General features: G+C 57.9%; 2 protein-coding genes across 6 annotated transcripts; one reads left to right on the forward strand and one right to left on the reverse strand.

Moving 5' to 3' along the window:
• Positions 1 to 415: 415 nt before the first annotated feature.
• Positions 416 to 3,304, reverse strand: LAMTOR2 (late endosomal/lysosomal adaptor, MAPK and MTOR activator 2). The gene is made up of 4 exons (XM_042926194.1): positions 3,090 to 3,304; positions 2,680 to 2,842; positions 805 to 894; positions 416 to 600 (listed from the first exon to the last, which is right to left on the reverse strand). The coding sequence occupies exons 1-4, from the start codon at positions 3,155 to 3,157 to the stop codon at positions 544 to 546; spliced, it is 378 nt and encodes a 125-aa protein (XP_042782128.1). The 5' UTR covers positions 3,158 to 3,304; the 3' UTR covers positions 416 to 543.
• Positions 3,305 to 4,101: 797 nt separating this feature from the next.
• UBQLN4 (ubiquilin 4) lies at positions 4,102 to 18,021 on the forward strand. 5 transcript variants are annotated; one of them, XR_006199098.1, is made up of 12 exons: positions 4,102 to 4,229; positions 5,670 to 5,821; positions 6,129 to 6,346; positions 6,926 to 7,188; positions 8,779 to 8,937; positions 12,358 to 12,583; positions 13,577 to 13,716; positions 14,166 to 14,249; positions 14,369 to 14,484; positions 14,628 to 14,851; positions 16,250 to 17,356; positions 17,728 to 18,021. XR_006199098.1 is itself a non-coding variant. In XM_042926150.1 (11 exons), exons 1-11 carry the CDS (start codon positions 4,122 to 4,124, stop codon positions 16,399 to 16,401), a joined length of 1,842 nt encoding a protein of 613 aa, XP_042782084.1. In that variant the 5' UTR covers positions 4,102 to 4,121; the 3' UTR covers positions 16,402 to 18,021. The 5 variants fall into 5 exon arrangements, 4 of the variants coding, with proteins under 4 accessions (XP_042782084.1, XP_042782088.1, XP_042782087.1 ...); XM_042926150.1 differs by having other exon boundaries at positions 16,250 to 18,021; XM_042926154.1 differs by having other exon boundaries at positions 16,308 to 18,021.
• The last annotated feature ends 5,345 nt before the right edge of the window (positions 18,022 to 23,366 follow it).

The raw sequence follows: 23,366 nt of genomic DNA on the forward strand, positions 1-23,366 counted from the left end.
GGTCTGTGCGAGCCCTTGCAGGTGGCTAGCAAGCACTCTTCCAACTCCAAGAGCAGAAAAGGCACTCCACCCCCCACCCCCCACCGCCAAGGTGGGACTGGAGGACACTGGATTCGCAGAGCCCCATAATCTTGCAGACAAGACCCCCACCGGCGCCCCGCGCCTCCAAGATCACTTGCAACGGTGTGACAGTCGGATGGGTAAACTCACTCCCAGCGGCAGGGCCGATGATACGTCCTGTTGCTGGAAAGGCCAAGGCAGCTAAGGCATCACTGCGGGAGCCACTTGGCTGCAAGTGAGGGGCCAGGTGAGGGGCCGGCAGGAGTCACAGGCCCTCAGGGGTCTCCAGAGCACTGCGTGCTCCTTCCCGCCTCTTTGGACTCCGCCCATTCAAGAAAGCAGCCATCACGCAAGATAGATAGGAGTTCAAGTTTATTCTTGGAAAAAAGTCTCAGCCTCCGGAACCGTCCTGAAAGGTTTCCCCAGGGAGCCCCGCCCCTCCAAACGATCACTGATCCTTTCTGACCCCAGCTCCAAGCGAGGCTATGATGCCGCCACTTGGGTAAGGGGCTCCTCCAGGTACTGCACCAAAGCCTGGGCCTGCAGGAGGGGAGGAGTGATCAGGCCCACACAGGTCTGCCACCAGAGGGGTCCCAGTGTACGTGTGCTCCTCCGCTGGGCGCCCCGCCCCCACCACACACAGGCTGGGTGACAGGAGGACTCCGGGAAGGCGATGGGGTGGGAGCGGACAGCGAAAAGCCCAGGCCTGGGCCCAGGGCTGCAGACAGAGGGGCACGTACACACCTTGGCCTTGAGCATCCCGAAGCCCACGGTCTCCTTGGCGTACATACACAGCAGGAGGTTGGCCACCCGCGTGATGGCTACACGGCCCTCCTGGTGGGGCGAGATCACGGGATGTAATGTTCTGCCTGGCACCTTTAGCCCTTTCCCCAAGGGCTCCTCTTCAGAAAGGTTATCTTCCTTCCATGCCCTGGGCATGGCAGGAGCTCCAGACCAAGGGCTCTGGCCACAGCCCTGGACGTGGGATCCTGAGTTCAGATTCCAGCTTCAGCACAGCCCTCTACGACTTACTATGGGAAACTCAATCTCCCAGCCGCTTGGTTTCTCTTTCTGCGACCCCCCCACCTCATCCCAGCTGGTAAGGGTACACAGGAGGGGGTTTTGAATCTGCAAAGGGCTGTCCACATGGGTGATGTTTTTACTGTGGGTTCACCCCAACCAAAGACACTGCGAGGAGCTAGGGAGCAGTAGCCTAAGGTAGAGTTCTCTTTTCCCGTGGTAATGTTTCTCAAATAGCAGGTCTGACTCTAGCGTTAGATCAGTTAAGGAGGTGGATTAGCATTTAAAAGAAGAGAAATGGAGTACGTTGCATGCGGTGAGGGAAGTACCGTTTCGTGAAACTTTTGTTTTAGTGGGGGGGGGGGGCGTGCATTGGGCTCTGACTTAAAAGGCATTTCTTACAGCTGGGGTGTGGACAAGATGTTGGAAAACCACTGCTCGACAGCACCAACCCCAGGTTAGGCACGAAGAAGGAGTCATCAGCTGAACTGAAATGGCGTCCTTGGTTGGGCATGGGGCGAGGATGAGGCAGAGAGCCCGGTTACAGTGGGTTACAGCCCAAACCCTTTGGGGAGACTTCACTCTTGGGCCTTTTCAGTTTGGTTCGCGAACTTTCCCTGGCCATCTGCTGTGTGCTGGGAGCCAGGCGCTTCACCCCCTGCCTCTCTGGCCTCACCTCTACTCACCTCCCCCACTCCCATGCTGTACCAGCTACATCAACCTTGTCCATCCTTGACCAGATGCTACTCTGCCTCAGGGCCTTTGCGCTTGCCTTTGTCAAAAATGTTCTTCCCCCAGACAGCCACAGGGCTTGCCGACTTCCTTCAGATCTCTAATGAAATGTCACTTTTCCAGTGAGATGGTCCCTGACATATGCCCCACCTCACTTCCTTTCCCATCGCATTTTCAATACCTAACATCCTAGTTTTTCAACTTAGACGCGTTTTACAGCACACACAAAACCGTGAGCTTCTGTGAGGAGTTAGAGCTGCAGTTTTTCGTTCCTTTGCTACTTTTTCCCTAGTCCTTAGAACACTGCAGGGACCTAAACATTTGTTGGCCCAACAAACACAAAGGTGAGCGAAACAGTTTCTGTCTCCCGGAAATTCGCCGTCTAATGGCTACTTCCCCTTTCTAGACTGCAGCTCTGTTTTCTGTAAACGGAAGGAACAGGCCCAGGGTCTGGAGACTCTGCTGTGAGTCTGCGAATCTGGGGTGACAACACTGCACAGCTTACGTCCTTTCTTTTGGTCTTCACGACAACCTGTGTGCATGTGTGCACGCACGCGTGTTCGGACGGATTACCGCTTCCACCTTAGAGATGTGCTAGGGAAGCTTAGAGAGGTTGAGTGACTTACCCGAGGTTCCACAAACGACAGGTGGCTGGCTGACACCAGACGCCCAGTCAGACCCTGGGTCCCTGGCTCCTTCCTCACCACCACTTGAGGCACAGGGTCCTGCCCTACCATAATGCAGCAGCAGACCAACTCTTAGCCCTCAGAGATCCTGTCCCTGCCCCTCCAACCATCCAGGATGGGGTCCAGGTCGCCCCATGGGGATCCCCTTGGGGGACAGAGGAAGTGGCTCTCCTCTCCATACCATGCAGTCCATGAGGATGAATTTGAGATTGTCTTCATTAAACGCTTGGTTCCCGTTCCGGTCGTAGGCGGCCCAGATGTTGCTGGCGATGGCCGCGGTGACCCGGGCGTCCGTATCCCCGTAACCGGAGTAAGCCAGCAGAGAGCCCTCGTTATTCAGCAGCCTGGCGAGTGGCGGCAAGGGGTTCGGACGTGCCCGCGGCGGCGACAAAAACGTCCCAGCTCCCGCCGGGGCGCTTGCAGAAAGCAGGGGTCTGGGCAGAGCCTGTCCAGAACGTGCCCCGGGATCCACGCTCCGGTCTCCCCCCACCCCCACCCCTCCGGCCGCGGCCGCCCCGCCTTCCTCCCCTCCCCGAGACCCTTCCCCAGCGCGCCCCGGGCTCGCCGCTCGCCCGCTCCGTCCGCACTCACAGCGTGCTCTGGACACCGCCGGTGTTGGCCTGGCTTAACACCTGGGTCAAAGCCTTGGGACGCAGCATGCCTGCGGCTCCCAAGCCCCCGCTTCCGCGCCAGCCCCCGAGCCGTCTCCCGCGGGCCTCCGCGGGCACCTCCCCGAGCTCCGGGCCGCTCCGGAACGCCGCGCGACCCGGAGGTCCCGGCCGCGCTCCGCGGTGACGACGCAACACCGCCCCCGCCGCAGGGGGCGCCGGGAGTTGTAGTTCCGTGCGGCCTTGCGGCGCACCCTGGGAACTGTAGTTCGCCTTTCCCCGGGGACCACGCGGTGGAGGGGGGCGGAAAGAGCGGGAGCGAAAAGGACAGTGGCAGTACTGAAAGGACGTTTAACCCCTCCCCGGGGACAGAAGCGTCATCATGCCCGCTTGACAATCCACGACCAGTAACTGAAAACAGCAATCCCCGTATTTGTCAGGCACACGTTTGTTACTTTTGAAAGCAGTTTCCTACGTTATGCACGGCCCTGTGGGATGAGAAAGGCTCAGAAAGGCCGCGCCTGCCGAACCCAGGCTCCCGGAGCCGTACTTAGTAACGTCGTGCAGGCCACGACCTTCGGGGGCATAGTCAGTCCTAGAGATGAGATCTTGGGTGGACGTCCAGAAGTGGGCGAACTCAGCCTCCGAGGCGGGAGGGGCCCGGGAACGGAGCCAACGCGGTGACGGGGACAGCGTTTTGTCCGCGAGCGGGAGTGCCCGCGGAGGCGGCCGACCTGGGCTGGCTGCCGGCTGTCGTGGGGAGCCCGCCCCGCCCCGTGAGGCCCGGTGCGGCGGCGCGGCCCCGGCTGCAGTGCCCCCCCCAGGCCGCCCGGGGCGCTGTGGGCGCCGCTGGTCCGGAGGGCGGTGCGGCCGCGGGGAGGGGAGGGCAGGGCAGGGGGGGGTGCGGAGGGGCGGAGGCCGGAGTCGAGCCGGCCGGCCGGGCGGGGAGGAGGAGGAGGAGGAGGAGGAGGAGGAGCCGGGGCGGGCTGGCGGGCGGCCGGGTGGCGGCGGCGGCATGGCGGAGCCGAGCGGGGCCGAGGCCAGGCCCCCCATTCGGGTCACCGTCAAGACCCCCAAGGACAAGGAGGAAATCGTGATCTGCGATCGAGCCTCCGTCAAGGAGGTAGTACGCGCGGCGAGGGTCGCGGAGGAGGGGTCTGCGAAGAGAGGGGTGGCCCCGAGGCGCTGGGGCGGCGGGCGGGGGCCCCGCAGGCTCTCGGAGGGGCGGGAGGCGCGGAGCGGGGCTGGGGGCGTCCGGCGAGAGGGAGCCGGCGAGCGCGGCGCGTGCGGCGGACGCGAGGCCGGGGCGCGCCTTGTGGCCTGGGCTGGGGGCGTGGCGGAGAGTGGGGAGGGGGGCACCTGGCACCGCGCAGGGGAAGGACCAGGGCCTTGAGGGCAGCGTGCGCCGCGGGGAATGGCCGGGGAGCCGGGGCGCCGAGGCCGGGAGGGCTCCGGGCACGGCGCTGCGCCAGGAGAGCGGGCGGGGGGCGCCTCCGGGTTCTGGGACGCGGGGCGCCGGGGGAGCATTTCCCCGGGCCCGGATCCTTCCGACGCTCCCAGATCGAGGGGGTTACGGTGGGCCCTCGGCCTCTCTGGGACTTACGGTGTGCAGTAGGTGCTCAATAAAAGTGTGTTGAATGAGTGAATGAGGGAGCTTTTCCTGTGTTCGCACCTCCTGTGGCTGCTCCACAATTTCACGCAGGCGGGGCTTAACACAGGCCATCTGGTTGGAAGGAAAGGCTCTGGAAGCTGCGTTTGCTTAGCAAGTGCACTCTTTACTGAGAGTGTCTGTTTTGGTTTAAGTTTGTTTTGGAGGGGAGAGCTGATAGTTTTGGGGAGTCTCGCTCTTCCAACCCAGTCTTTAGTGCCATCACTGCTCCCTCTCCCCCCTTGTAAAGTGACTGCATTCCAGAACTTACATTCTCTGCCCTGCAAAGTTGAATTTGAAGTCAGCTTGAATTGAGAGACAGTGTGTTTGGTCAAGAGCTGGGGCTTTGGGGTCAAGTCCTGCGTTTCAGTGCAGTTATGTAACTGCTCTGAGCCTCAGTTTTCTCACCTTTAAAATGGAGATAATGACTCATACGTATCTCATGGGACTGAGACTCTTAACTCCTGAGGAGTCACTGCTGGGATGCTTGTCCTAGTTGTTGCAAGATGGCTGGGCGTGAGGAAAGTTGGGGTCTGAGAACGGAGGCGGGGCGGGGTGGGGTGGGGTGGACAGGGCCTGGGTGGAAGGCTGTTGCAGGAGTTGGGATGGGCAGGGGCCAGCAGGGCAGGGCCCTCACAGGGAGCTGGGCAGAGGGACTGCGGAGGGGGTGGCAGGAAGCAGCAAGGGCCTTATGGGGTGGGAGACCCCAGGGGTTGAGCTGAGAGGGGACGTCACCGGTCCTTCTCTTTGGTTAACAAAGGGGCCTGCTTATCGCAGCAGGCTGGATGGAGTTGAGACTACAGAAGGGACTTGCCCCGGGGGGGGGGGGGGGGGGGGGGGGGGGGGGCTAGAGGCAGGGTCCCTGGGGGGTGGAGCCCAGGAGCCTCCGCAGTGACTTCTGCCTCCTGACCACAGTTCAAAGAGGAGATCTCCAGGAGGTTTAAGGCTCAGCAGGATCAGCTGGTCCTGATCTTCGCAGGCAAGATCCTCAAGGATGGGGACACCCTGAACCAGCATGGGATCAAGGATGGGCTCACTGTCCATCTGGTCATCAAGACCCCTCAGAAGTAAGTCCAGGAGAGGAGCACATCCAACTTCCGATCAGGCCTCCCCCCCCCCCCCCCCCCCCCCCCCCCCCCCCCCGTCACTCACCTGTACCTGGAGGGCCCTGCAAGGTCCGGGACTCACCTCTCCCAGAATGCCCCGGAGGCAGATGGTGCTAGCTTCTCCCTCGGCCTGAATTACTAACTGCCCCCAGGGTTACTGCACCCCCGCCCGAGGGCTGCTCAGGAGGTGGCTTGTGATAGGGTAGTAGAGCACCGAAAGTCCTCCTCTGAGATCACCTCAGCTGGGACTTCACTTCTCTGTCCTCAGGGCTCCAGACCCAGCTGCCACCACTGCTTCCTCCCCGTCCACTCCAGACCCTGCCTCGGCACCCTCCACCACGCCTGCTTCACCCGCCGCCCCTGCCCAGCCCTCCACCTCTGGCAGCGCCACTTCGGATGCTGGCAGCGGAAGCCGGAGGAGCAGTGGGGGGGGGCCCTCCCCAGGGGCTGGAGAGGGACCCCCCAGCGCTACTGCCTCCATACTCTGTAAGCCCTGAGGGAGGAGGTCACAGTCCTGCTTTGGGCTAGGGCGCGGGGGAGAGCCAAGAGGAGGCAGAAACATGGTCCCTGCTCCTGGTCTGATGGGGACAGGGAACCCCTGGACATAGGGTTCCAGACATTGCTGCTTGAGCGGAGCAGGGGAGGACATCCGTCTATGAGGGCCTCCCGGAGGAGGGGAGCATGGGTGAACGTTAAGGGGACGGGAGAAATGAGGTTGCGGACGTGGGGAATGCGGGGCGAGGATATTGGAGTTTGGGGACAGAGTGGGTCCAGCAGCAGCCAGCTGGGGAGTGTCTAGGCTCATTCAGCAGGCCATCGCTGGTCGCCGTCTCTTTGCTCAGTGCCGTGCCCGGCTCCGGCTCTCGGCCTCGGCTTCCGGAGAGATCTCGGTCTGCTAGGCTCCCGTCTCTGCCGGCAGCGGGCCAGGGCTTGGGCCCGGGGAAGGGTTGGAAAGGGGCGATGCCAGAAGCAGACCGGGCCCGTCGCGGAGGCCTGCATTCGGCGGCTGTGGCCAGGTGGGGGCAGGGTTTTGCGGCCGGCCGTGACCCTGGCCCCTCCCCGCAGCTGGCTTTGGGGGCCTCCTGGGCCTGGGCAGCCTGGGCCTGGGCTCCGCCAACTTCATGGAGCTGCAGCAGCAAATGCAGAGACAGCTGATGTCCAACCCCGAGATGCTGTCGCAGATCATGGAGAACCCCCTGGTCCAGGACATGATGTCTAACCCCGACCTGATGCGCCACATGATCATGGCCAACCCCCAGATGCAGCAGTTGATGGAGCGGAACCCTGAGATCAGCCACATGCTCAACAACCCGGAGCTCATGAGGCAGGTGGGTGTGAGAGAAGGTTGGGGTGGGGACGGGCAAGACACCGGTGGGACTTTTCCCACCTCGCCCTGCCTTGGCTTATTTGGTGACTTACTCATCCGGCAGCCCTGTTTGGAGCACTGGGGGTGTAGTGACGACAAGGCACAGGCCTAGCTTTCCAGGAACTTCTGGTCTTAAAAGGAAATGGGACAAGCAAGCGCGCAGTAGTAACGTGGCGTGGTTGGTGATGTCATAGTCGCGGGATCCCCTAAGAGAAGGGCTCCTGGCCCCGGGGAGGGGGGGAGCGCTCAGAGGAGGCTCTGGAGGAAGTGTCAGCCACGCTGAGACCCAGAGGAGGAATCATGAGCCGGAGGAAGAAAAAGAGGAGAGTGTTCAGGCCTGAGGGACAGCACGTGCAAAGGCCTGGGTGTAGGGTGTTCGGGGAGCGTCGCGGCTGGGCCGGGCAGGGCTGGTGGCCGAAGGACGCCCGGCAGCGGCGGCGTGTCAGGCTTCGGGAGCCCTGTCTCATGGCCCAGTCCCCCGGGGGAAGAGGAGAGATGACGTCAGCGGAGCCGTGGGCACCAGTGCTGGGTTCCCCTGGAGATAAGTGCCTTCAGAGCAAGGACTTGCGGGTGTTTTCTTCCCTGCCTAGAATTGCTCCTGTGCGTGGAAGTCACTCTGGAAACACTTAGAGAATGAGTGAATTATGGGGTAAGGAGTCAGGGTCCCGTCTTAGACGTAAAGGTGCTTTAGTGAGCACTTGTGGAGGGACTTGGGAGTAGGGACAGGGAAGGCATCCCAGGCAGGGTGCCCTTTGTCCCCCGTCATGCACTGCTGTCTCCTGGGTTGACACAGGCCAGCCCTTATTGAGAGTGAGCCCCCATCCCGTCCACAGGTTTCTCAAGGTTTGGCCAGGCCGGAGACCTGGGGGTGGGGTTAGAGGGTGCTGGTCGTGTCGCCCCAGCGTGAATCCTTTCCCTCCCCAACTTATGGTCATCTTCTGGGAACCGCAGTGTGGTCTTGGACAGACAGAGTGATCTGGCCTCAAAACCTGGCCCCACCACTAACCGGCTGTGTGTCCCCAGTGAGTCTCAGCCTATTTCCTCATCTGCAGAATAGGGACAGAAATATCTCCTTGGGACAATTATCATGGGGAGCACGTGACTTCCGTTGTGTGAATTACTTAGCTGGGTGCCTGTGTATCATAGGTGCTCAGATGTTACTCTCCTCTGCTTCCTCCTCCTCCTCCTCCTCCTCCTCCTCCTCATGTCCTTTCCTACCAGTTTCCTTTTGCTCCCTGTACTTCCGAGGGCCTCAGGTTCGAGGGCCTCCTGAACCTGAGGAAGAGAAGCTGCTGTCCTCGCCCCCCCACCCCTGGGTCATTGTACCGCAGCACAAAGCCAGGCAGACTACCCTTGCAGGCAGGGACAGAGCCAAGATGACAGTAGAGGGAGGAATTTACCTGCCACCCTGCTGCTGTGGGGCAGTTCCTGGGCCCTGGACCCTAGTCCTGGGACAGACCTCCTCCTCAGGGCCCACCCCCGTCCAAGCCTGGTGCCCCCCCCCCCCCCCCGGGTTCTGGGGTTCTTCCTGTCTCTCTCCCTTCTCCACCAGACCATGGAGCTTGCTCGAAATCCAGCCATGATGCAAGAAATGATGCGGAACCAGGACCGGGCCCTGAGCAACCTGGAGAGCATCCCCGGAGGGTATAACGCCCTCCGCCGCATGTACACGGACATCCAAGAGCCGATGTTCAGTGCTGCCCGGGAACAGGTGGGACCAGGGGCTGGGCTGTGGGAGGGCTGTTTGGGCTCAGGATTCCCTATCCCCGGATCCAAGTCAGCCTCTTTGCCTACGCAGCCCTCCGACAGTGGGCCTTGGCTTGAGAGCGGTTCTCACAGCACAGGCGGGGGTGGTCCAGCCTGGCATGGGGCGGGGCAGCAGGGTGGAAGGTAGCAGAATTCCCCAGGGAAGTGGGCGGGCGGGGTGTAGCGTGCAAAGCGTCCGACAACTTCTTGCCCCGGGGGCTCAGGGGCCGTGGGGCCGGCAGTGTGTCTCAAGTGTGGTCCTTGGATCACCTGCATCAGAATCACCCTGGGGGGCTCGCCGATCGTCAGATTCCTGGTTCCCACCTTCGAGCCTCTTACTGACTCACTCTCTGGAATCAGGCCCTGGGAACATGCACTTTGAAAAGTACCTTAGGGATTCTTCCAAATACGTAAGAAGTATACACAAAAGTACAGCCTCCTTTCACGTCCCTGAATGTAGTGTCAGTGCCTTTTGGGTTCTTTTTTTTCTTTTTTAAGTTTAATTTACACTAAATACGTGATACAAATATTTACACACCTCAAAGTTCCGAAGTTATACAAAGTAAACAGTAGGGGATCCGTCCTTCTGGTTCCATCTCCCAGCCACCTCTTTTCTACCTCAGAGGTGACTACTGTTAGTGTTTTTTATAATTTCCTGGGCGTATTTTATACTTGCAAATAAGGCTTTACAGAAAGAAGTGTAGCTTCGTGCAGCCCTGCCCCAGTTTACAGCTCCTTCCCTCTCCAGAGCTAACTGCCACCGAGAAGTTGGTGTTTACCGCCTTGATTCTTTTATGGCCTATGTTTGTATCCGTAAATAATGTAGAGTATTGTTTTGCATATTTTTAAACCTCCTAGAAGTGGCATGCTGCCGTTCATATAATTTTAACCTGCTTTTTAAAAACATTTCCTACGAATACTTTTCTTGGAGAATAACATGGCTTCAGAAAGGGACACACGTCATAAGCGTGCGGCTTGATGGAGTTTTGCGAACGGGACACACACACACACCCCAAACCAGGGCCCAGGCGGGAGGGTGGGATCTCATGTTCCTTTTTTCTTGTGGACGAGAGCACCACGTCCTGCGTGGTCGGTGCTGTCCCAACAGATTTCCTTGTTCACGCCGCCTCCGTCCCACACCAAACCTCCACAGATAAGTGTGAGTCTAGCTGACTGTGCGCGGGCCCGCTGGTCGGTCCGTCTGTCCTTGCAGTGATACCACATTGTCCTAATTAAGCCTGGGCTTCTGGTAGAGCAAACCCCTCACCTTACTCTCCTGCGTCTTCTTGGTTATTCTTGGCAGTGCTGTTGCAAATCTTAGAACGTGCTCGTCGGGATCAACTATGAGTTTTTAAAGGAATTTGTTTAAGTTTTATTTAAGTATTTAATTAAAAACGTATATCCAAGTAATGCATGCATCTGGTTAAAAAAAAACCAAGGAGCTGAGAAAGGCTTATAACAAGCCCTCCGGCTAACTCTGATGCAGGCCAAATTGTAAGAACCATTGGAATAACTAAAAGAACAGACTTTTGGCGTCGGGAAACCTGGGTTCAAATACCTAATGCACCACTTTTGGTGGTGCAGTTTTAAGTTAGCTGCTTAACCTTTCTGAGTCTTAGCGTCCATGTTTTCAAAATGGAAGTGATATAATACAGCCGTGATTCTTGACTCTTTTGGCCTCAGGACCCCTTTATACCCTTAAGAATTATTGAGGACCTCAAAAAGGTTTTCTTTTTGTGGGTTGGGTCTCTTGATAGCCACTGTATCTGAAATTAAGACCGAGAAACTTACAGAAGGTCGATTAATTCGTTTTAAAATGACAGTAAATACCCTACACGTTAATATAAAGAGCGCGTTCGCTTAAAAAATAACTTAATTTTCCAAAACAAAACTTTAGAGGAGAGCGGCCTTGTTCTAACTTTTGCAGACTCCCTTGCCATCTGGCTTGCTGTGGGACCCAGTTCTGCTTCCGCGCTCGGTCTGGTGCAGCATCACATGTCACATAGCCTCTGGAAAACGCCACTGAACACTCATGAAAACAACAAGAGTGAAAAAAGGCAAATAGCATCTCAGAATTCTAAAACCAGGGTTAAGCCTTGCAAGGGTCCCAGGACCACACTTTGAGAACTGGTACATTGGAGGGCTACTGTAAACATTAGAAGAAACATGCCTGGTACATAGTAGGTGCTCAATAAATGGCAGCTGTGATTGCCCGAGGGTGGTCAGAAAGAGATTCAGTCTATAGACAGCATGGGGAAAACTAGGGGGCCCAGAACTCAGCGGTGGTGGGTGCCAGGTGAGTTACCAGAACAGGAAGTGTGAAATAGGGACAAAGCCTGAGGCTGGGGTACACAGACCCTGGCCTACTGGCTGTCATCCCAGCAGGCATCTGGTAAGGCGGAGGAAGCCCGGCTCAGAGCTGGAGGGCCTTGGCTGCTCTGGTCCCCACGACCTGCTCTGAATGAGCAGGAGACCCCGCGGTGACAAGGGGCTGAAGCTGTGCAGCTGAGGACCACCCAGGACCTCAGGATGGGGGGGCTGGAGCAGGGAAATAGGGCACAGACTCCCTCAGCGAGCACAGCACTGGACAGAGCTCTTGCCTGGGTGCCGGGGGATCCAGAGGAAGTTCCATTGCCACCTTGGGCAGCACACCATGTGATGGGGTGCCGACCCCGAGGCCATCCTGGGGGACAGCAGGCAGCCTGGTGCTGAGGAAGCCTATGTAGCTGAAGGAAGGAGGCCGAGGAGAAGGCTGTGCGGGGGAAGCAGCGGAAGGAGGGCACGCTCAGCCGGAGATGAGTGCCCCTGAGGGGCTCCCCTGCGTGTGCTTGGAGGGACAGAATGCCATGAAGAAGACCTGGGCTTCTGGGGAGGTCCTATTGGACCAAGACGGCTGGACAGGGGGACGCGTAGAGGCAGCCCAGGGCTGAAGCAGAGAGCCAGCTCCCCTCAAGCCAACAATTATTTATTGAGCACCTACTAGTGTCAGGGGAAGGGTGGGGCGCAAAGGTGACCTTGCCTGTGCCCCTGAAGACCTGAGGAAGACCTATGTGTCCTTACGTGATGAGGAGGTGTGTGTAAAGTACCACAGGGCACAAAGGAGACTAGAGACCAAGTCTTTGGAGCCCTCGGGGAAGGCGGGAAGTTTCCAGTTACCTGAGGGGTTTCCTCATCCCCTGGCCGCTCCTGCACTGGCCACCTCCCACCCTGCAAGGTGAGGGTGTGGCTGCCCGTCTCCAGGCCAGAACTGGAGCTGAGGGCCTCCGGGACCTCCCACCCCCTCCCTCTCCCAGGGAGGGGAGGCTGTTAGGTGAGAGGCGCGGGGGGCCTAGCCCTCACCCTGGTTTGTTTCGGTCCTTAACCCAGAACCTTTCCCTCCTCCCAGTTTGGCAACAACCCCTTCTCTTCCCTGGCCGGGAACTCCGACAGCTCGTCCTCCCAGCCTCTGCGGACTGAGAACCGAGAGCCCCTCCCTAACCCCTGGAGCCCCTCGCCCCCCACCTCCCAGGCCCCCGGGTCCGGGGGGGAGGGCACCGGAGGATCGGGGACCAGCCAGGTGCACCCGACAGTCTCCAACCCCTTTGGGATCAATGCGGCTAGCCTGGGGTCAGGTATGTCCTGGGCTGGAAGGAGCTTAGTGGGGTCACCAGGGTAGTCCCTCTGCCCCAGGACTGAATGGGGCTCGCACTGCTGCAGCCTCCTGAAGACAGGTGAGCCTGTACTGAAGCCCTGGAGGGGGGGGTCTGCAGCCTGGGGCAGAAGCTCTGCCCCCTTGGGATGAGGGGTGGTTTGGGCTGTGTCCTGACGTCCCTGGAGCAGCCTGAGTGACGGCACAGAGTAAAGCAGGCCCCACTCCGAAGCGCTCAGCACTGCTGGTACCATCCAGGCAAATGGGTCAACCTGGGCAAGTGGGTGTGGGAGGAACCGGGCGCTCCCAGGGACAGGCAGGTGTGAGGCTGGGGGAGAAGGATGTGTGGACTTGCCATGGACAGACAGGGGCGGGCTGTGCACAACCCTTGGGGAGGCCCCACTATCTGGACTGGGACTGTACATGTGACCCCGGGGACGTCTCTGGTAGATGCCCTGGTCGGGGGGGGGGGCACCTCGATCAGGAGAGTCCCTTCCCCTCTGTGTGCTCCAGTCCCCTTATGACCCGTGGCTTTCAAATTGTACTCCTGAGTCCGGGGGTCCGGACTTTCCCCAGAAGGAGAAAGGACTGAGTGGGAGGGGCTCCAGCCAGTCCCTTGTCACACTTGGTTCGGAGTGACATCTGGTTTGAGGAAAGGGCCTCTGCCACTAAGAAAGACTGCCAACCACGAGCCTATGTGACCTCTGTCAGACCCTTTCCTGGAACGGCCCCGGTGGGGGGGGGGGGGGGAATGAGACCCAGTTTCCAACCTGCTTGTCCGTAGAGCAGCTGGGAGAGGGGCCGGGCGGAAGCAAGGCCAGAGCTGGGGCCCACGCCCCTGAACTGGGGTCGGCTTTTCGCCGCCCCTCTGAGCTCCCTAACGGCTCAACGTTGGAAGTAAGGGAGATGGAAGAGGGGCAGGCATCTGGTTTCCATCTGGACCCCTTTGTCCTTGTCGTCTTCCTCCTCGTGCTAGGAGTGTTCAACAGCCCCGAGATGCAGGCTCTCCTCCAGCAGATCTCTGAAAACCCGCAGCTGATGCAGAACGTTATCTCTGCCCCCTACATGCGCAGCATGATGCAGACGCTGGCCCAGAACCCCGACTTCGCTGCTCAGGTACGCGGTGCGGGGGCAGGTCCTGCGCAGTGGGCGGGAGCCGCGGGAGCCAGACGGCCTGGGCTCCTGTCTCCGGTCCCGCCCCCGCAGCTGCGTGAGCTCAACCCCTCCCGAGCCTCCAAGTTTGCTCACCTGTAGTGGCCGTGGCCGTGGCCCCTCCCTCACGGCGTCCCGGGGGGCGCAGTGAGCTCATACGAGTAGAGCGCCCGGAACGTGGCGTGGTGCCCAGTGCGCCCTGTACTTGGGGACACCGTCAACGCCAGGCGCGGGGCTGCAAGCCCTGGCCCGAGGCCCGGAGGGCGGTTCCGTCTCCTCTCACTGCCCCCGGGAGGCCTTCGGGATGCACGGGGACCCAGATCCCCCACGGCGGTGGGGGTGCCGAGGGAGACAGGCCGCCGGGATTCTGAGGGCGGGTGGGCCCAGGCCTCCCTCCCGCCTTCACCCCGCAGATGATGGTGAACGTGCCGCTCTTTGCGGGGAACCCCCAGCTGCAGGAGCAGCTCCGCCTCCAGCTCCCCGTCTTCCTGCAGCAGGTGGGTGAGGCTCTCGGGGCCAGGGACACGGGGCGTGGGGTGGGGGGGAGGCAGAGCAGAGCTCCGGGTGGCCGCCTGCGTCCTGCCACCACTGCCTTCCTTTGCCTGTTTCCCGCCAGATGCAGAACCCGGAGTCCCTGTCCGTGCTCACCAACCCCCGCGCCATGCAGGCCCTGCTGCAGATCCAGCAGGGCCTGCAGACCCTGCAGACCGAGGCCCCTGGGCTGGTACCCAGGTGAGGGCGGGGCCGGGGCGGGGGGGAGGGGCACAAGGCTCTGGCTCCGCCTCCGCGCCAGGCCCCGCCCCGCCGCTCTGAGGGTCTGCTCTCCTGCTTGTGCGCTCCGCCTTCTGGACCTCACGTTCCCATCCCTTTCTCAGAGGCTGCCTCCCACCTCTTGGTCTCTCCTGCCTGCAGCCTTGGCTCCTTCGGGATGTCCCGGACCCCGGCGGCCCCGGCAGGCAGCGACACTGGGTCTGCGCCCGAGGCCCCCACCTCCTCGCCAGCGCCCCCCGCCACGCCTTCTCCAGCGGGGGCTCCCAATGCTCCCCAGCACCTCATGCAGCAGATGGTCCAGCTGTTGGCAGGGGGCGGGAACTCCCAGGTACGCGGGGCTGCGGGGCCGGCGGTGTGGGGGGTGGCGGCAGCCTGGAGAGGCAGAGCGGGTTTGGAGCCAGCCGGACCGCCGCCCGCAGGGCTTGGTCTGCCCCTTGCTGGCCTTGGGCCGGTTGCCGCCTTCTCCACGTTGGCTTTTGCGGCTGTGCGATGCAGACGAGAGTAATGATAGAACTTACCGGGCTCTGGGGGCCGTTCTCATGCCTCGTGTGCGAGAGCACCTTCGCTCCACTCCTCACAACGGCCTTGGAAAGAAGCTGCTATCTCTGTGTTATAAAAGGGGGAAACTGAGGCCCAGAGAGGGTAAGTGGCTTGCTCAGAGTCACGCAGCCAGTAAGTAATGAGGCCAAGGTATGCTGGCTCCTGAGTTTACACACCTTAACCACCACGTCCTACCGCTGCTTCCTTCTATCACAGGGTCCTTTGGTGATTAAATCAGCCTCCTCCTCCAAGACTAGCGCCGAGGGTTCTGGGGGACGAGGTAACTAGAACCCTGTGTTGCAAAGTCAAGGCTAGGGGATTGGGTGAGGAGTAGGGTTGACCTCAGGTGAGGCCCTTAACCTTTCTCTGGCTTCCCTAACTTGTCTGGGAGGACCCTTTTGACGGAAACTTAAGTGTGCCCAGCTCTGCAGAAGGTTCTGTTCTACAGAACCCTGTAGAAGGGTTGGACCAAGAGTCACCAAGGAAGGTCCAGTCCGGCTTAGATCCTGCGGACCGTGAGGAGAAGCAGCACCCAACCCTGGAGAAGGCTCTCGTGCTGCACGTTAGGGGGCTTCTGTGACCCTCGGCACATCCTTTCCTTCTGGGGACAGTGCGTTCACCCTATCAGAGGCTGGGCGGCCTGTCACTGCTGGGCTCCTTCACGGCCAAGGCTAGTGCTTCCTGCACATCCTTTGGGAAAGCATTTCCAGGAGATGTATATAGGAGTGTCAGACACGAAAAGCCTTCTCTTCTGTAAATAATGGTGTTTGTTGATTGGCTAACCGTGATCGAACAGGTTCTTTCTTTCCTGGGGCCCTTCCCTGGCCTTTCCCCTGGCTCCCTGCTTGAAGACTGCCGGGGGCAGGGCTGGGGGTGGACTTTGTGCAGACCGTGCGTCTTACCGAGCACACACCATTTGGCTTCTGGAGCGCCATTAACCTCTCCAGGGACAGAAAGTGGTTAGGAATATAGGCTGCTCTAGGCCCGTCTGTTACTTCGAAATGTTCAGAAAGGCACCCCCCACCTTCTGTTACACAGTCGTTGACTGATGTGGGGTGCAGGCTCCGTGACCCCTGAGGCTCACCCTTCCCTGCCCGCTGGTTGGGTCTGAGGATGCTGGAGAAGACCTACTGGTCATCTGCTCTGCGCCGTAAACCTCGGACTCAGAGAGGCCCGTCCTCTGCAGGTGCAGACGCCAGAAGGGGGTGGCCCTGCGCCCCCTTCACGAGGCCCGTCCTCTGCAGGTGCAGACGACGCCGGAAGTACGGTTCCAGCAGCAGCTGGAGCAGCTCAACTCCATGGGCTTCATCAACCGTGAAGCTAACCTGCAGGCCCTGATTGCCACAGGAGGGGACGTCAACGCAGCCATCGAGAGACTCCTGGGCTCGCAGCTCTCCTAACCCCCCGGCCGCGCCTCCTGCCTCTCCCTTCCCTGGGCGCCAGCGCCTGGCTCCTCTGTCGGCCCCTGCCCTTTGCCTGCCGCCCATCTCCCCGCCCCGTCCTCTCCAGACAGCAGGGTGACTTTAGGGGCACGGGCCTCGCCCCAGTGCCCTGCGCATTTTGGGTTTACTTGTACATCTCTTATGGAGTCTTTGCTCTGGGCCCTGCTCCAGCAGGGCTGTTCAAGTGGTTTTCACAGTGTCGCCGGTCGGCCCCAGCTCCTGGCCCCACCGCCTCCTGGCACAGCCTGTAGACCTCTGGTGGCGGTGGCCTGGCCATGCTGGGTGGGAGGAGGGACTGGGGCGGGGTCTTCGTGTGTGCCTCTAGGGCTCTGCTTGTTGTCTGGTTACTTGTGGCGACTCCTCTGTCTCTCTCTCTCCACCTGCAGCCTGACCCCTGCTGGGACCACACACTGAAGCAGGGCTGGCGGTTGGGGGGGTGGGGACAGGCTCTCTTTTCCATCCCCCCCCCGCCCCCCCCCATCCTGGTCCCTTCATCCAGGCTTTGTTGGGATGTCCCGTCCGAAGGGGGAGACCAGACACCACACTCTGTGTGAGGAACCGAGCCCTGGACCGGCCCGATGGAGTTGGGTGCAAAGGAGGGAGGAGATTTTCTGGAGGAGGGGGATGGGAAAACGAACTGAGTCGCAGGCTCAGCGGCTGGAACTTGGAATGGACACTTTGGGAGTGGAGGCCCCACGGAGCTCCCTTAGGCGGGGTCCAGGCTCAGGCCTGGCAGAGGGCCCTGGAGATGCTAACGGGGTCTGAGCCGCAGGAAGGGCTCAGGAAGCCAAGCGACACGGTTCACGGGGGCTCCTGCCGGCTCCGTTTCCAGGACCCGCCTGCATCCCCAGGTACCAGGGTCTCAGTCCCCCTCACGAGACACGAAGGGATTGGGGTCTGTCTCAGCAGCGGGTGTGTATGCGGTGGGTACTCACACACACACACACACACACACACACACACACACACACACACACACACACTTGAGCGGCATAGGACAGCAGATTCCTTGTTGGTTTCTGGTTCCGAGCTGTCTCCCACCAGAGAGGTAGGCAGGAGGGCTGGTCCGGGGCAGGAGTGCACACAGCCCAGGGAGCTAGGTCCTGGGCCTCTGGGCACCGGGCACCCCAAGGGCAGTGTGGTCCTGGAGCTGTCGGGGAACAGTAGAGGGGTCTCTACCCCTGCAGCCCCGGCCTTTGGATCCTTCACCGTTTCCTTCCAGGCCAGAGAGTTCTATTTGAGGAAGGGAAGGAGAGGGCAGCGGCGACGCCTTTGGTGTGGAATTGGACGTTGCTGTGTCGAGCGCAGGGGAGGCTCCTGTCGCCTCTTCTCTCTGCGGCTTCGCGCAGCTGCTTGGAGGACCCGTGGCTGAGAATATGGAGGCGCGAGGGGCACAATTGTCTCCCGAGTGGGAAAGCGACCTGAGCAATCCGGAGAGGGTGTGTGTGGCTCTCCCTCCTGACCTCCCCAACCTCCACACTGGCCTTTGTAAATAAACGACGTGGTCTTTGTTGTCGGGATGTCTTGGTGTTTGCTTTCTGGGGGAGAGGAGGCCAGCCGAAGAAAACTCGGTTTTAGGGGGTTTAATAAAGCGGGACCCGAGGACGTTGAAGGGGGTTCAGTTGCCACAGGTGTTAAAGGATGCCGCCACCCCCACCCCGTCAGGGCTGGGAGGCGGGGCATAGGAAGGTCATTACTGCCCTCTTCTGCCGATATGGCAAGACTCTTACCTCAGGTAAAAAGGCCAAGACAAAGCAAACTATTGCATCCAGACCTTCTGCAAGTGAAGTCAGGAGGTTTAGCCTTGAACTCCGAGACTAAGCCTGGCCGGTTCTCCCGCTGGAAGCCACAAAAACAGACCTGGCAGGATCGGAAAAGGGCCAAGTGGAGTGAGCTGCGTCAGGGTGTCCGCGGGCGGACTCACCGGGCTGGCAGCTCCCACGGCGGGGGGAGGGGAGGACACGGGGGGGGGGGGGTGGGGGGCAAGTGGTGGAAACTGCAGGAATGAGCTGCAGGAGTGAGAACAGCAGTCTGCAGAAAGGCGCAAGCGAAGAGAAAATGTTTGGAAGCAACCGGACAATCAAGACAGCGGGCTCTCGAGGGAGCGGCAGACCAGCGCCCGCGTCCCACCCGCGACGCGGAAGCCCACGGGGTGGATGCTGCCTCCCCCCAGTCTGGGATGCGGCGCCGGGCGAGAACGTCTTTCCAACGTGAAGGTAAGATAAAGGTATCTTCAGACAAACCCAAATTGAGACCACCACCGGCCGACTCACGTGTGGGGTGATCTTGGGTCATAAGAAAAAGAAAAAACAAAGAACAATGGTAAACGTGTGTGTAAACTCCATAAAACAAAAGTGATGATGTCTCATGGTGGGGTGTTCTGTTTTGTTTTAGAGAGAGCGAGCGAGCACACAAGCTGGGGAGAAGGGTGCGGAGGGAGGGAGAGGGAGAGAATCTTAAGCGGGCTCCACACGCAGCACAGAGCCCAAGGCGGGCCCGAGCCCACGACTCTAGGATCCTGACCTCAGCTGAAATCAAGACTCAGACGCTCAACCGACTGAGCCGCCCCGGGGCTTCTTTCTCGTGGTGTTTAAAATACAGGAATTGATGGGGCACCTGGGTGGCTCAGTCGGTTAAGACTTCGGCTCAGGTCACGATCTCGCGGTCCGTGAGTTCGAGCCCCACGTCGGGCTCTGTGTTGACGGCTCAGAGCCTGGAGCCTGTTTCAGATTCTGTGTCTCCCTCTCTCTGACCCTCCCCTGTTCATGCTCTGTCTCTCCCTGTCTCAAAAATGAATAAAACGTTAAAAAAATTAAAAAAAATAAATAAATAAAATACAGGAATTGGGACTTGTGACTCGGCGGCTCCAGAGTCAGAGACGGTGGGGTTGGGGTTAGCCTGCACCGCGCGGCCTTCGCGTTGTGCTGGTAAAGGACAGGGTGCCAGCTCGTGGTAGCTGCCGCTAAGTCAAGGACAAATGTTTTGTAAGCCACCAAAGAGAAAAACCGTGTAATAGCTGCCAAGTGACCGGAAGGACAAAACGAAACGAAGGCGACGACTCCAAACCAAGGCAAGAGAGAAGACACGTGGTCAAGACGTTACCCTAGGAGGCGTTTCGGGGTGTGAACCGATGCTGTGTGGCACTGTAATGGTGGACGCGTGGCACTTAGAGCAGAGCGAACCTTCGTGCAGGCAAACTGAAAACCACGTGTCATCTCGGAGGTCAGGGGACCCCAGGACGGGATGAGGAACGTGACCAGAGACTGTAACTACGTTTTGAATGTATGAAATCACTGCACTTGCAGGACGGGGGTAGATGCTGACAGAAGTAACTCGGAAACTAGCGGAATCTTTACAACTCAAGGCAGAAGAAACATAGCGCCGCGTTCTTGTTGACTGCGTCCCACGGATGTACTGTTAACGGTTCCGAGACCACCGTGCACGTCTGCTACAATTGACAATGTAAGCAAGTGGGGGACGGCCAGGGGGGTGCGGTTTCTCTCTGTTGGGGTGGGGAGTGGACAGATGAGCGGGGGGAGTGAGGCCGGAAGGACTCATGTGGTCACGGATTAGAACACGAACCCATGTTCAGCTTAATACGGATCCAGCTAAAAGTATTTTGTAGATGCGTGTGAGTTAGCACACACGCCTGTGTCCTTGCTGTCCGTGGAGAGGACCCAGGGGTCATGACGCCCAGTGGCAGCCAGCACCCTGGTGCCCGGAGATTGCTCGTCTGTAGACCCCCCGCTCCCACAGTGAGCAAGCAGCCACGCCGGGAGCGGCCTCCCAGGGGCCGTGCTGGTGACTCCCAGGCCAGCTGCCCCGAGGGGACAATCGGCCTCCCCGCCGCCTGGACCACATCCCTGCCTGCAGAGCAGTCGGGGAGGAGGGATAGGGCGAAGACTCCAGGAGAAGCTGGTGTCCCAGAGAGTCATGGCAAGGGGCTGGTTTTAACCACTCCCTTTTAAGTGAAACATTCTGAATTCCCTGCGGGAGGGGCTGGGGGTGACCACAAGACATTTATAGAACATAAGAAAACAGAAAGATTGAAAGTAAAAGTCTGGGAAAAGATACACTACAAAGGCAAGCCAGAAGAAAACGAGGGGACTGTACTAATAATAGATCAGACAGAATTTCAGGCCGAAAGAAACACTAAGAGGTAAAGGGGGTTCATTCATAATGATAAAAGGTAACATTCACTGGGAAAACAGACTAATCCTAAGTATTTATGCATCTAATGACCTGCCCTCAATATATAGAAAGAAAAAAAAAATTGAGAGCGCTACAAAGAGAATCAGAAAAGCCCTCAGTCATAGATTTGAATACCCCTCTGTCTGTAATTGGGAGGCTACAGGGAGACAATAGCCATAGGGACCAACATATATCATTAATTCTAAGATAGAGATTTTTTGGGGGGTGCCAGGCTGGCTCAGTCAGTGGAGCACGTGACTCCTGATCTCAGGGTTGTGAATTTGAGCCCCGCATTGGGTGTAGAGATTACCCAAAAATAAAATCTTAACAAAAAATAAGATACATGGGACACCTGGGTGGCTCAGTTGGTTAAGCATCCGACTTCAGCTCAGGTCGTGACCTGAGGGTTGGTGAGTTCCAGCCCCGTGTCGGGCTCTGCTTAGGATTCTCTCTCTCTCTCTCTCTGCCCCTCCCCAACTTGCGCATGCACAGCACGCTCGCTCTCCCTCTCAGATTAAAACAGAGAGGCAACATTTTGAATTTATAAAATATTTTAAAACCAAACTATAACAAAGAGTTACCTATCAACACTGATGGAATGCAGTTAAAGCGGTATGTAGAAGAAAGTTCATAGCCTTAAATATATACATTAGAAAAGAAGAAAAATTGAAAAGCAATGAGTTAAGTAGCCATCTGAAGAAGTTAAAAAAAAAAAAGAATAGCAAAATATACCCAAAGAATGGAGAAGGGTAGAAAAACCAAGAGTAGAGCAAAAATTAATGAAATAAAAAAATAAACAATAAATGATATATCTGATAAGGGGTTAATATATATCGAAACTACAGTGAGGGATACCTGGCTGGCTGGGTGGGCGGAACATGTGACTCTTGATCTCGAGATTGTGAGTTCGAGCCCCGCGGTAGGTGCAGAGAGGGCTTAAATAATAAAATCTGAATAAGAAAAGAACGTTCATGGGAATGCAAGCTGGTGCTTAAATAATAAAATCTGAATAAAAAAAGAACGTTCATGGGAATGCAAGCTGGTGCAGCCACTCTGGAAAACATTATGGAGGTTCCTCAAAAAACTCAAAACAGAACTACCCTACGACCCAGCAATTACACTACCACGGGATATAGGTGGGCTGTTTCGAAGGGACACATGCACCCCCACGTTTACAGCAGCGCTGTCGACAACAGCCAAAGGATGGAAAGAGCCCAATGTCCCTCGATGGATGAGTGGAAAAAGAAGATGTGGTCTATATATACAAGGGAGTATTACTCGGCAATCAAAAAGAACGAAATCTTGCCATTTGCAGCTACGTGGATGGAACTGGAGGGTATGATGCTAAGTGAAATTAGTCAGAGAAAGACAAAAATCCTATGACTTCACTCATAGGAGGACTTTAAGAGCCAAAACAGATGAACATAAGGGAAGGAAAACAAAAATAATATAAAAACAGGGCGGGGGACAAAACAGAAGAGACTCTTAAATATGGAGAACAAACTGTGGGTTACGGGAGGGGTGGTGGGAGGGGGGGATGGGCTAAATGGGGGAGGGGCACTAAGGAATCTACTCCTCAAATCATTGTTTCGCTATAGGCTAACTAGTTTGGATGTAAATTGTAAAAAATAAAAATAAAAATAATAAAAATAATAAAAAAGAACGTGCAGCGAGATTTTCCTCACACCAATTATAATGGCTACTATTAGGAAAAAAAAAACCAGAAAACAAGAAGTATCGGTGAAGATGTGAAATGGGAGAGCGTCTGTGGAAAACAGTGTGGTTGGGGGCAGTTTCCGAAAAAATGAAAAATAGAGTTGTCACATGATTTAGCAATGCCACGTGTGGGTACAGACTCAAAGGACTGAAAGCAGGGTGTTACGGAGATATTTGTAGACCCATGGTCATAGCATCATTACTCACGGGACCTAAAACATGGGAGCAACCCAGCCGCCCACTGATGGGTGGACAGACAAGCAGGCTGTGGTATAGACGCACAGTGGGATGTTACTCAGCTTTGGAAAGGTGCTATAACACAGGTGGGCCCTGAGGACATCATACTAAGTGAAATAAGCCAGTCACAGCAAAGACAAATACTATATGATTACATGAGATACTTAGCGTGGTCAAAATCACAGAGACAGAAAGGAGGTGGTGATCACCAGGGTTGGGAGGAGGGGACCGGAGAGTTAGCGTTTGCTGGGGACAGAGTTTCAGTTTTGCGGGATGAAGGGTTCTGGAGACGGAGGGTGGTAGTCGTACAACGACGTGAATGTATTTTTCTTTTATGTTTATTTATTTATTTTGAAAGAGAGAGAGCAAGGGAGGGGCGGAGAGAGAGGGACACACAGAATCCGAAGCAGGCTCCAGGCTCTGAGCTGTCAGCACAGAGCCCGACGCGGGGCTCGAACCCACGAACTGTGAGATGATGAGCTGAGCTGCAGTGAGACGCTTAACGGACTGAGCCTCCAGGCGCCCCTACTCGTCAATTATTTTAGACAGGGTCCCTCAGTCCGGGTTTGTGGGAAGTTTCTTGTGCCCGGATGGTTATGCATTCTGATGAGGCTGCCACGAAAGCCACGGGCCTTCTCCGCACATCACGGCAGGTTGCGTGATGTCGGAGCTTCTTACTGTCGGTCTCGGTAGCCTTGACAACTTAGTTGAAAGGGT

The sequence above is a fragment of the Panthera leo genome, chromosome F3 (genome assembly GCF_018350215.1).
Source record: "Panthera leo isolate Ple1 chromosome F3, P.leo_Ple1_pat1.1, whole genome shotgun sequence".
Lineage (NCBI taxonomy): Eukaryota > Metazoa > Chordata > Mammalia > Carnivora > Felidae > Panthera > Panthera leo.

What these genes read in the sequence shown, in the direction of transcription:
- LAMTOR2 (XM_042926194.1), bottom strand. Translation starts at nt 3,157, where the DNA reads ATGCTGCGTCCCAAGGCTTTGACCCAGGTGTTAAGCCAGGCCAACACC. An exon ending in TCATCCTCATGGACTGCATG is followed by an intron (nt 895 to 2,679) that starts GTATGGAGAGGA and finishes TCGCCCCACCAG; the next exon opens with GAGGGCCGTGTAGCCATCAC. An exon ending in TCGGGATGCTCAAGGCCAAG is followed by an intron (nt 601 to 804) that starts GTGTGTACGTGC and finishes CCCCTCCTGCAG; the next exon opens with GCCCAGGCTTTGGTGCAGTA.
- UBQLN4 (XM_042926150.1), top strand. Translation starts at nt 4,122, where the DNA reads ATGGCGGAGCCGAGCGGGGCCGAGGCCAGGCCCCCCATTCGGGTCACC. An exon ending in GTCATCAAGACCCCTCAGAA is followed by an intron (nt 5,822 to 6,128) that starts GTAAGTCCAGGA and finishes CTCTGTCCTCAG; the next exon opens with GGCTCCAGACCCAGCTGCCA. An exon ending in CGCTACTGCCTCCATACTCT is followed by an intron (nt 6,347 to 6,925) that starts GTAAGCCCTGAG and finishes CCCTCCCCGCAG; the next exon opens with CTGGCTTTGGGGGCCTCCTG.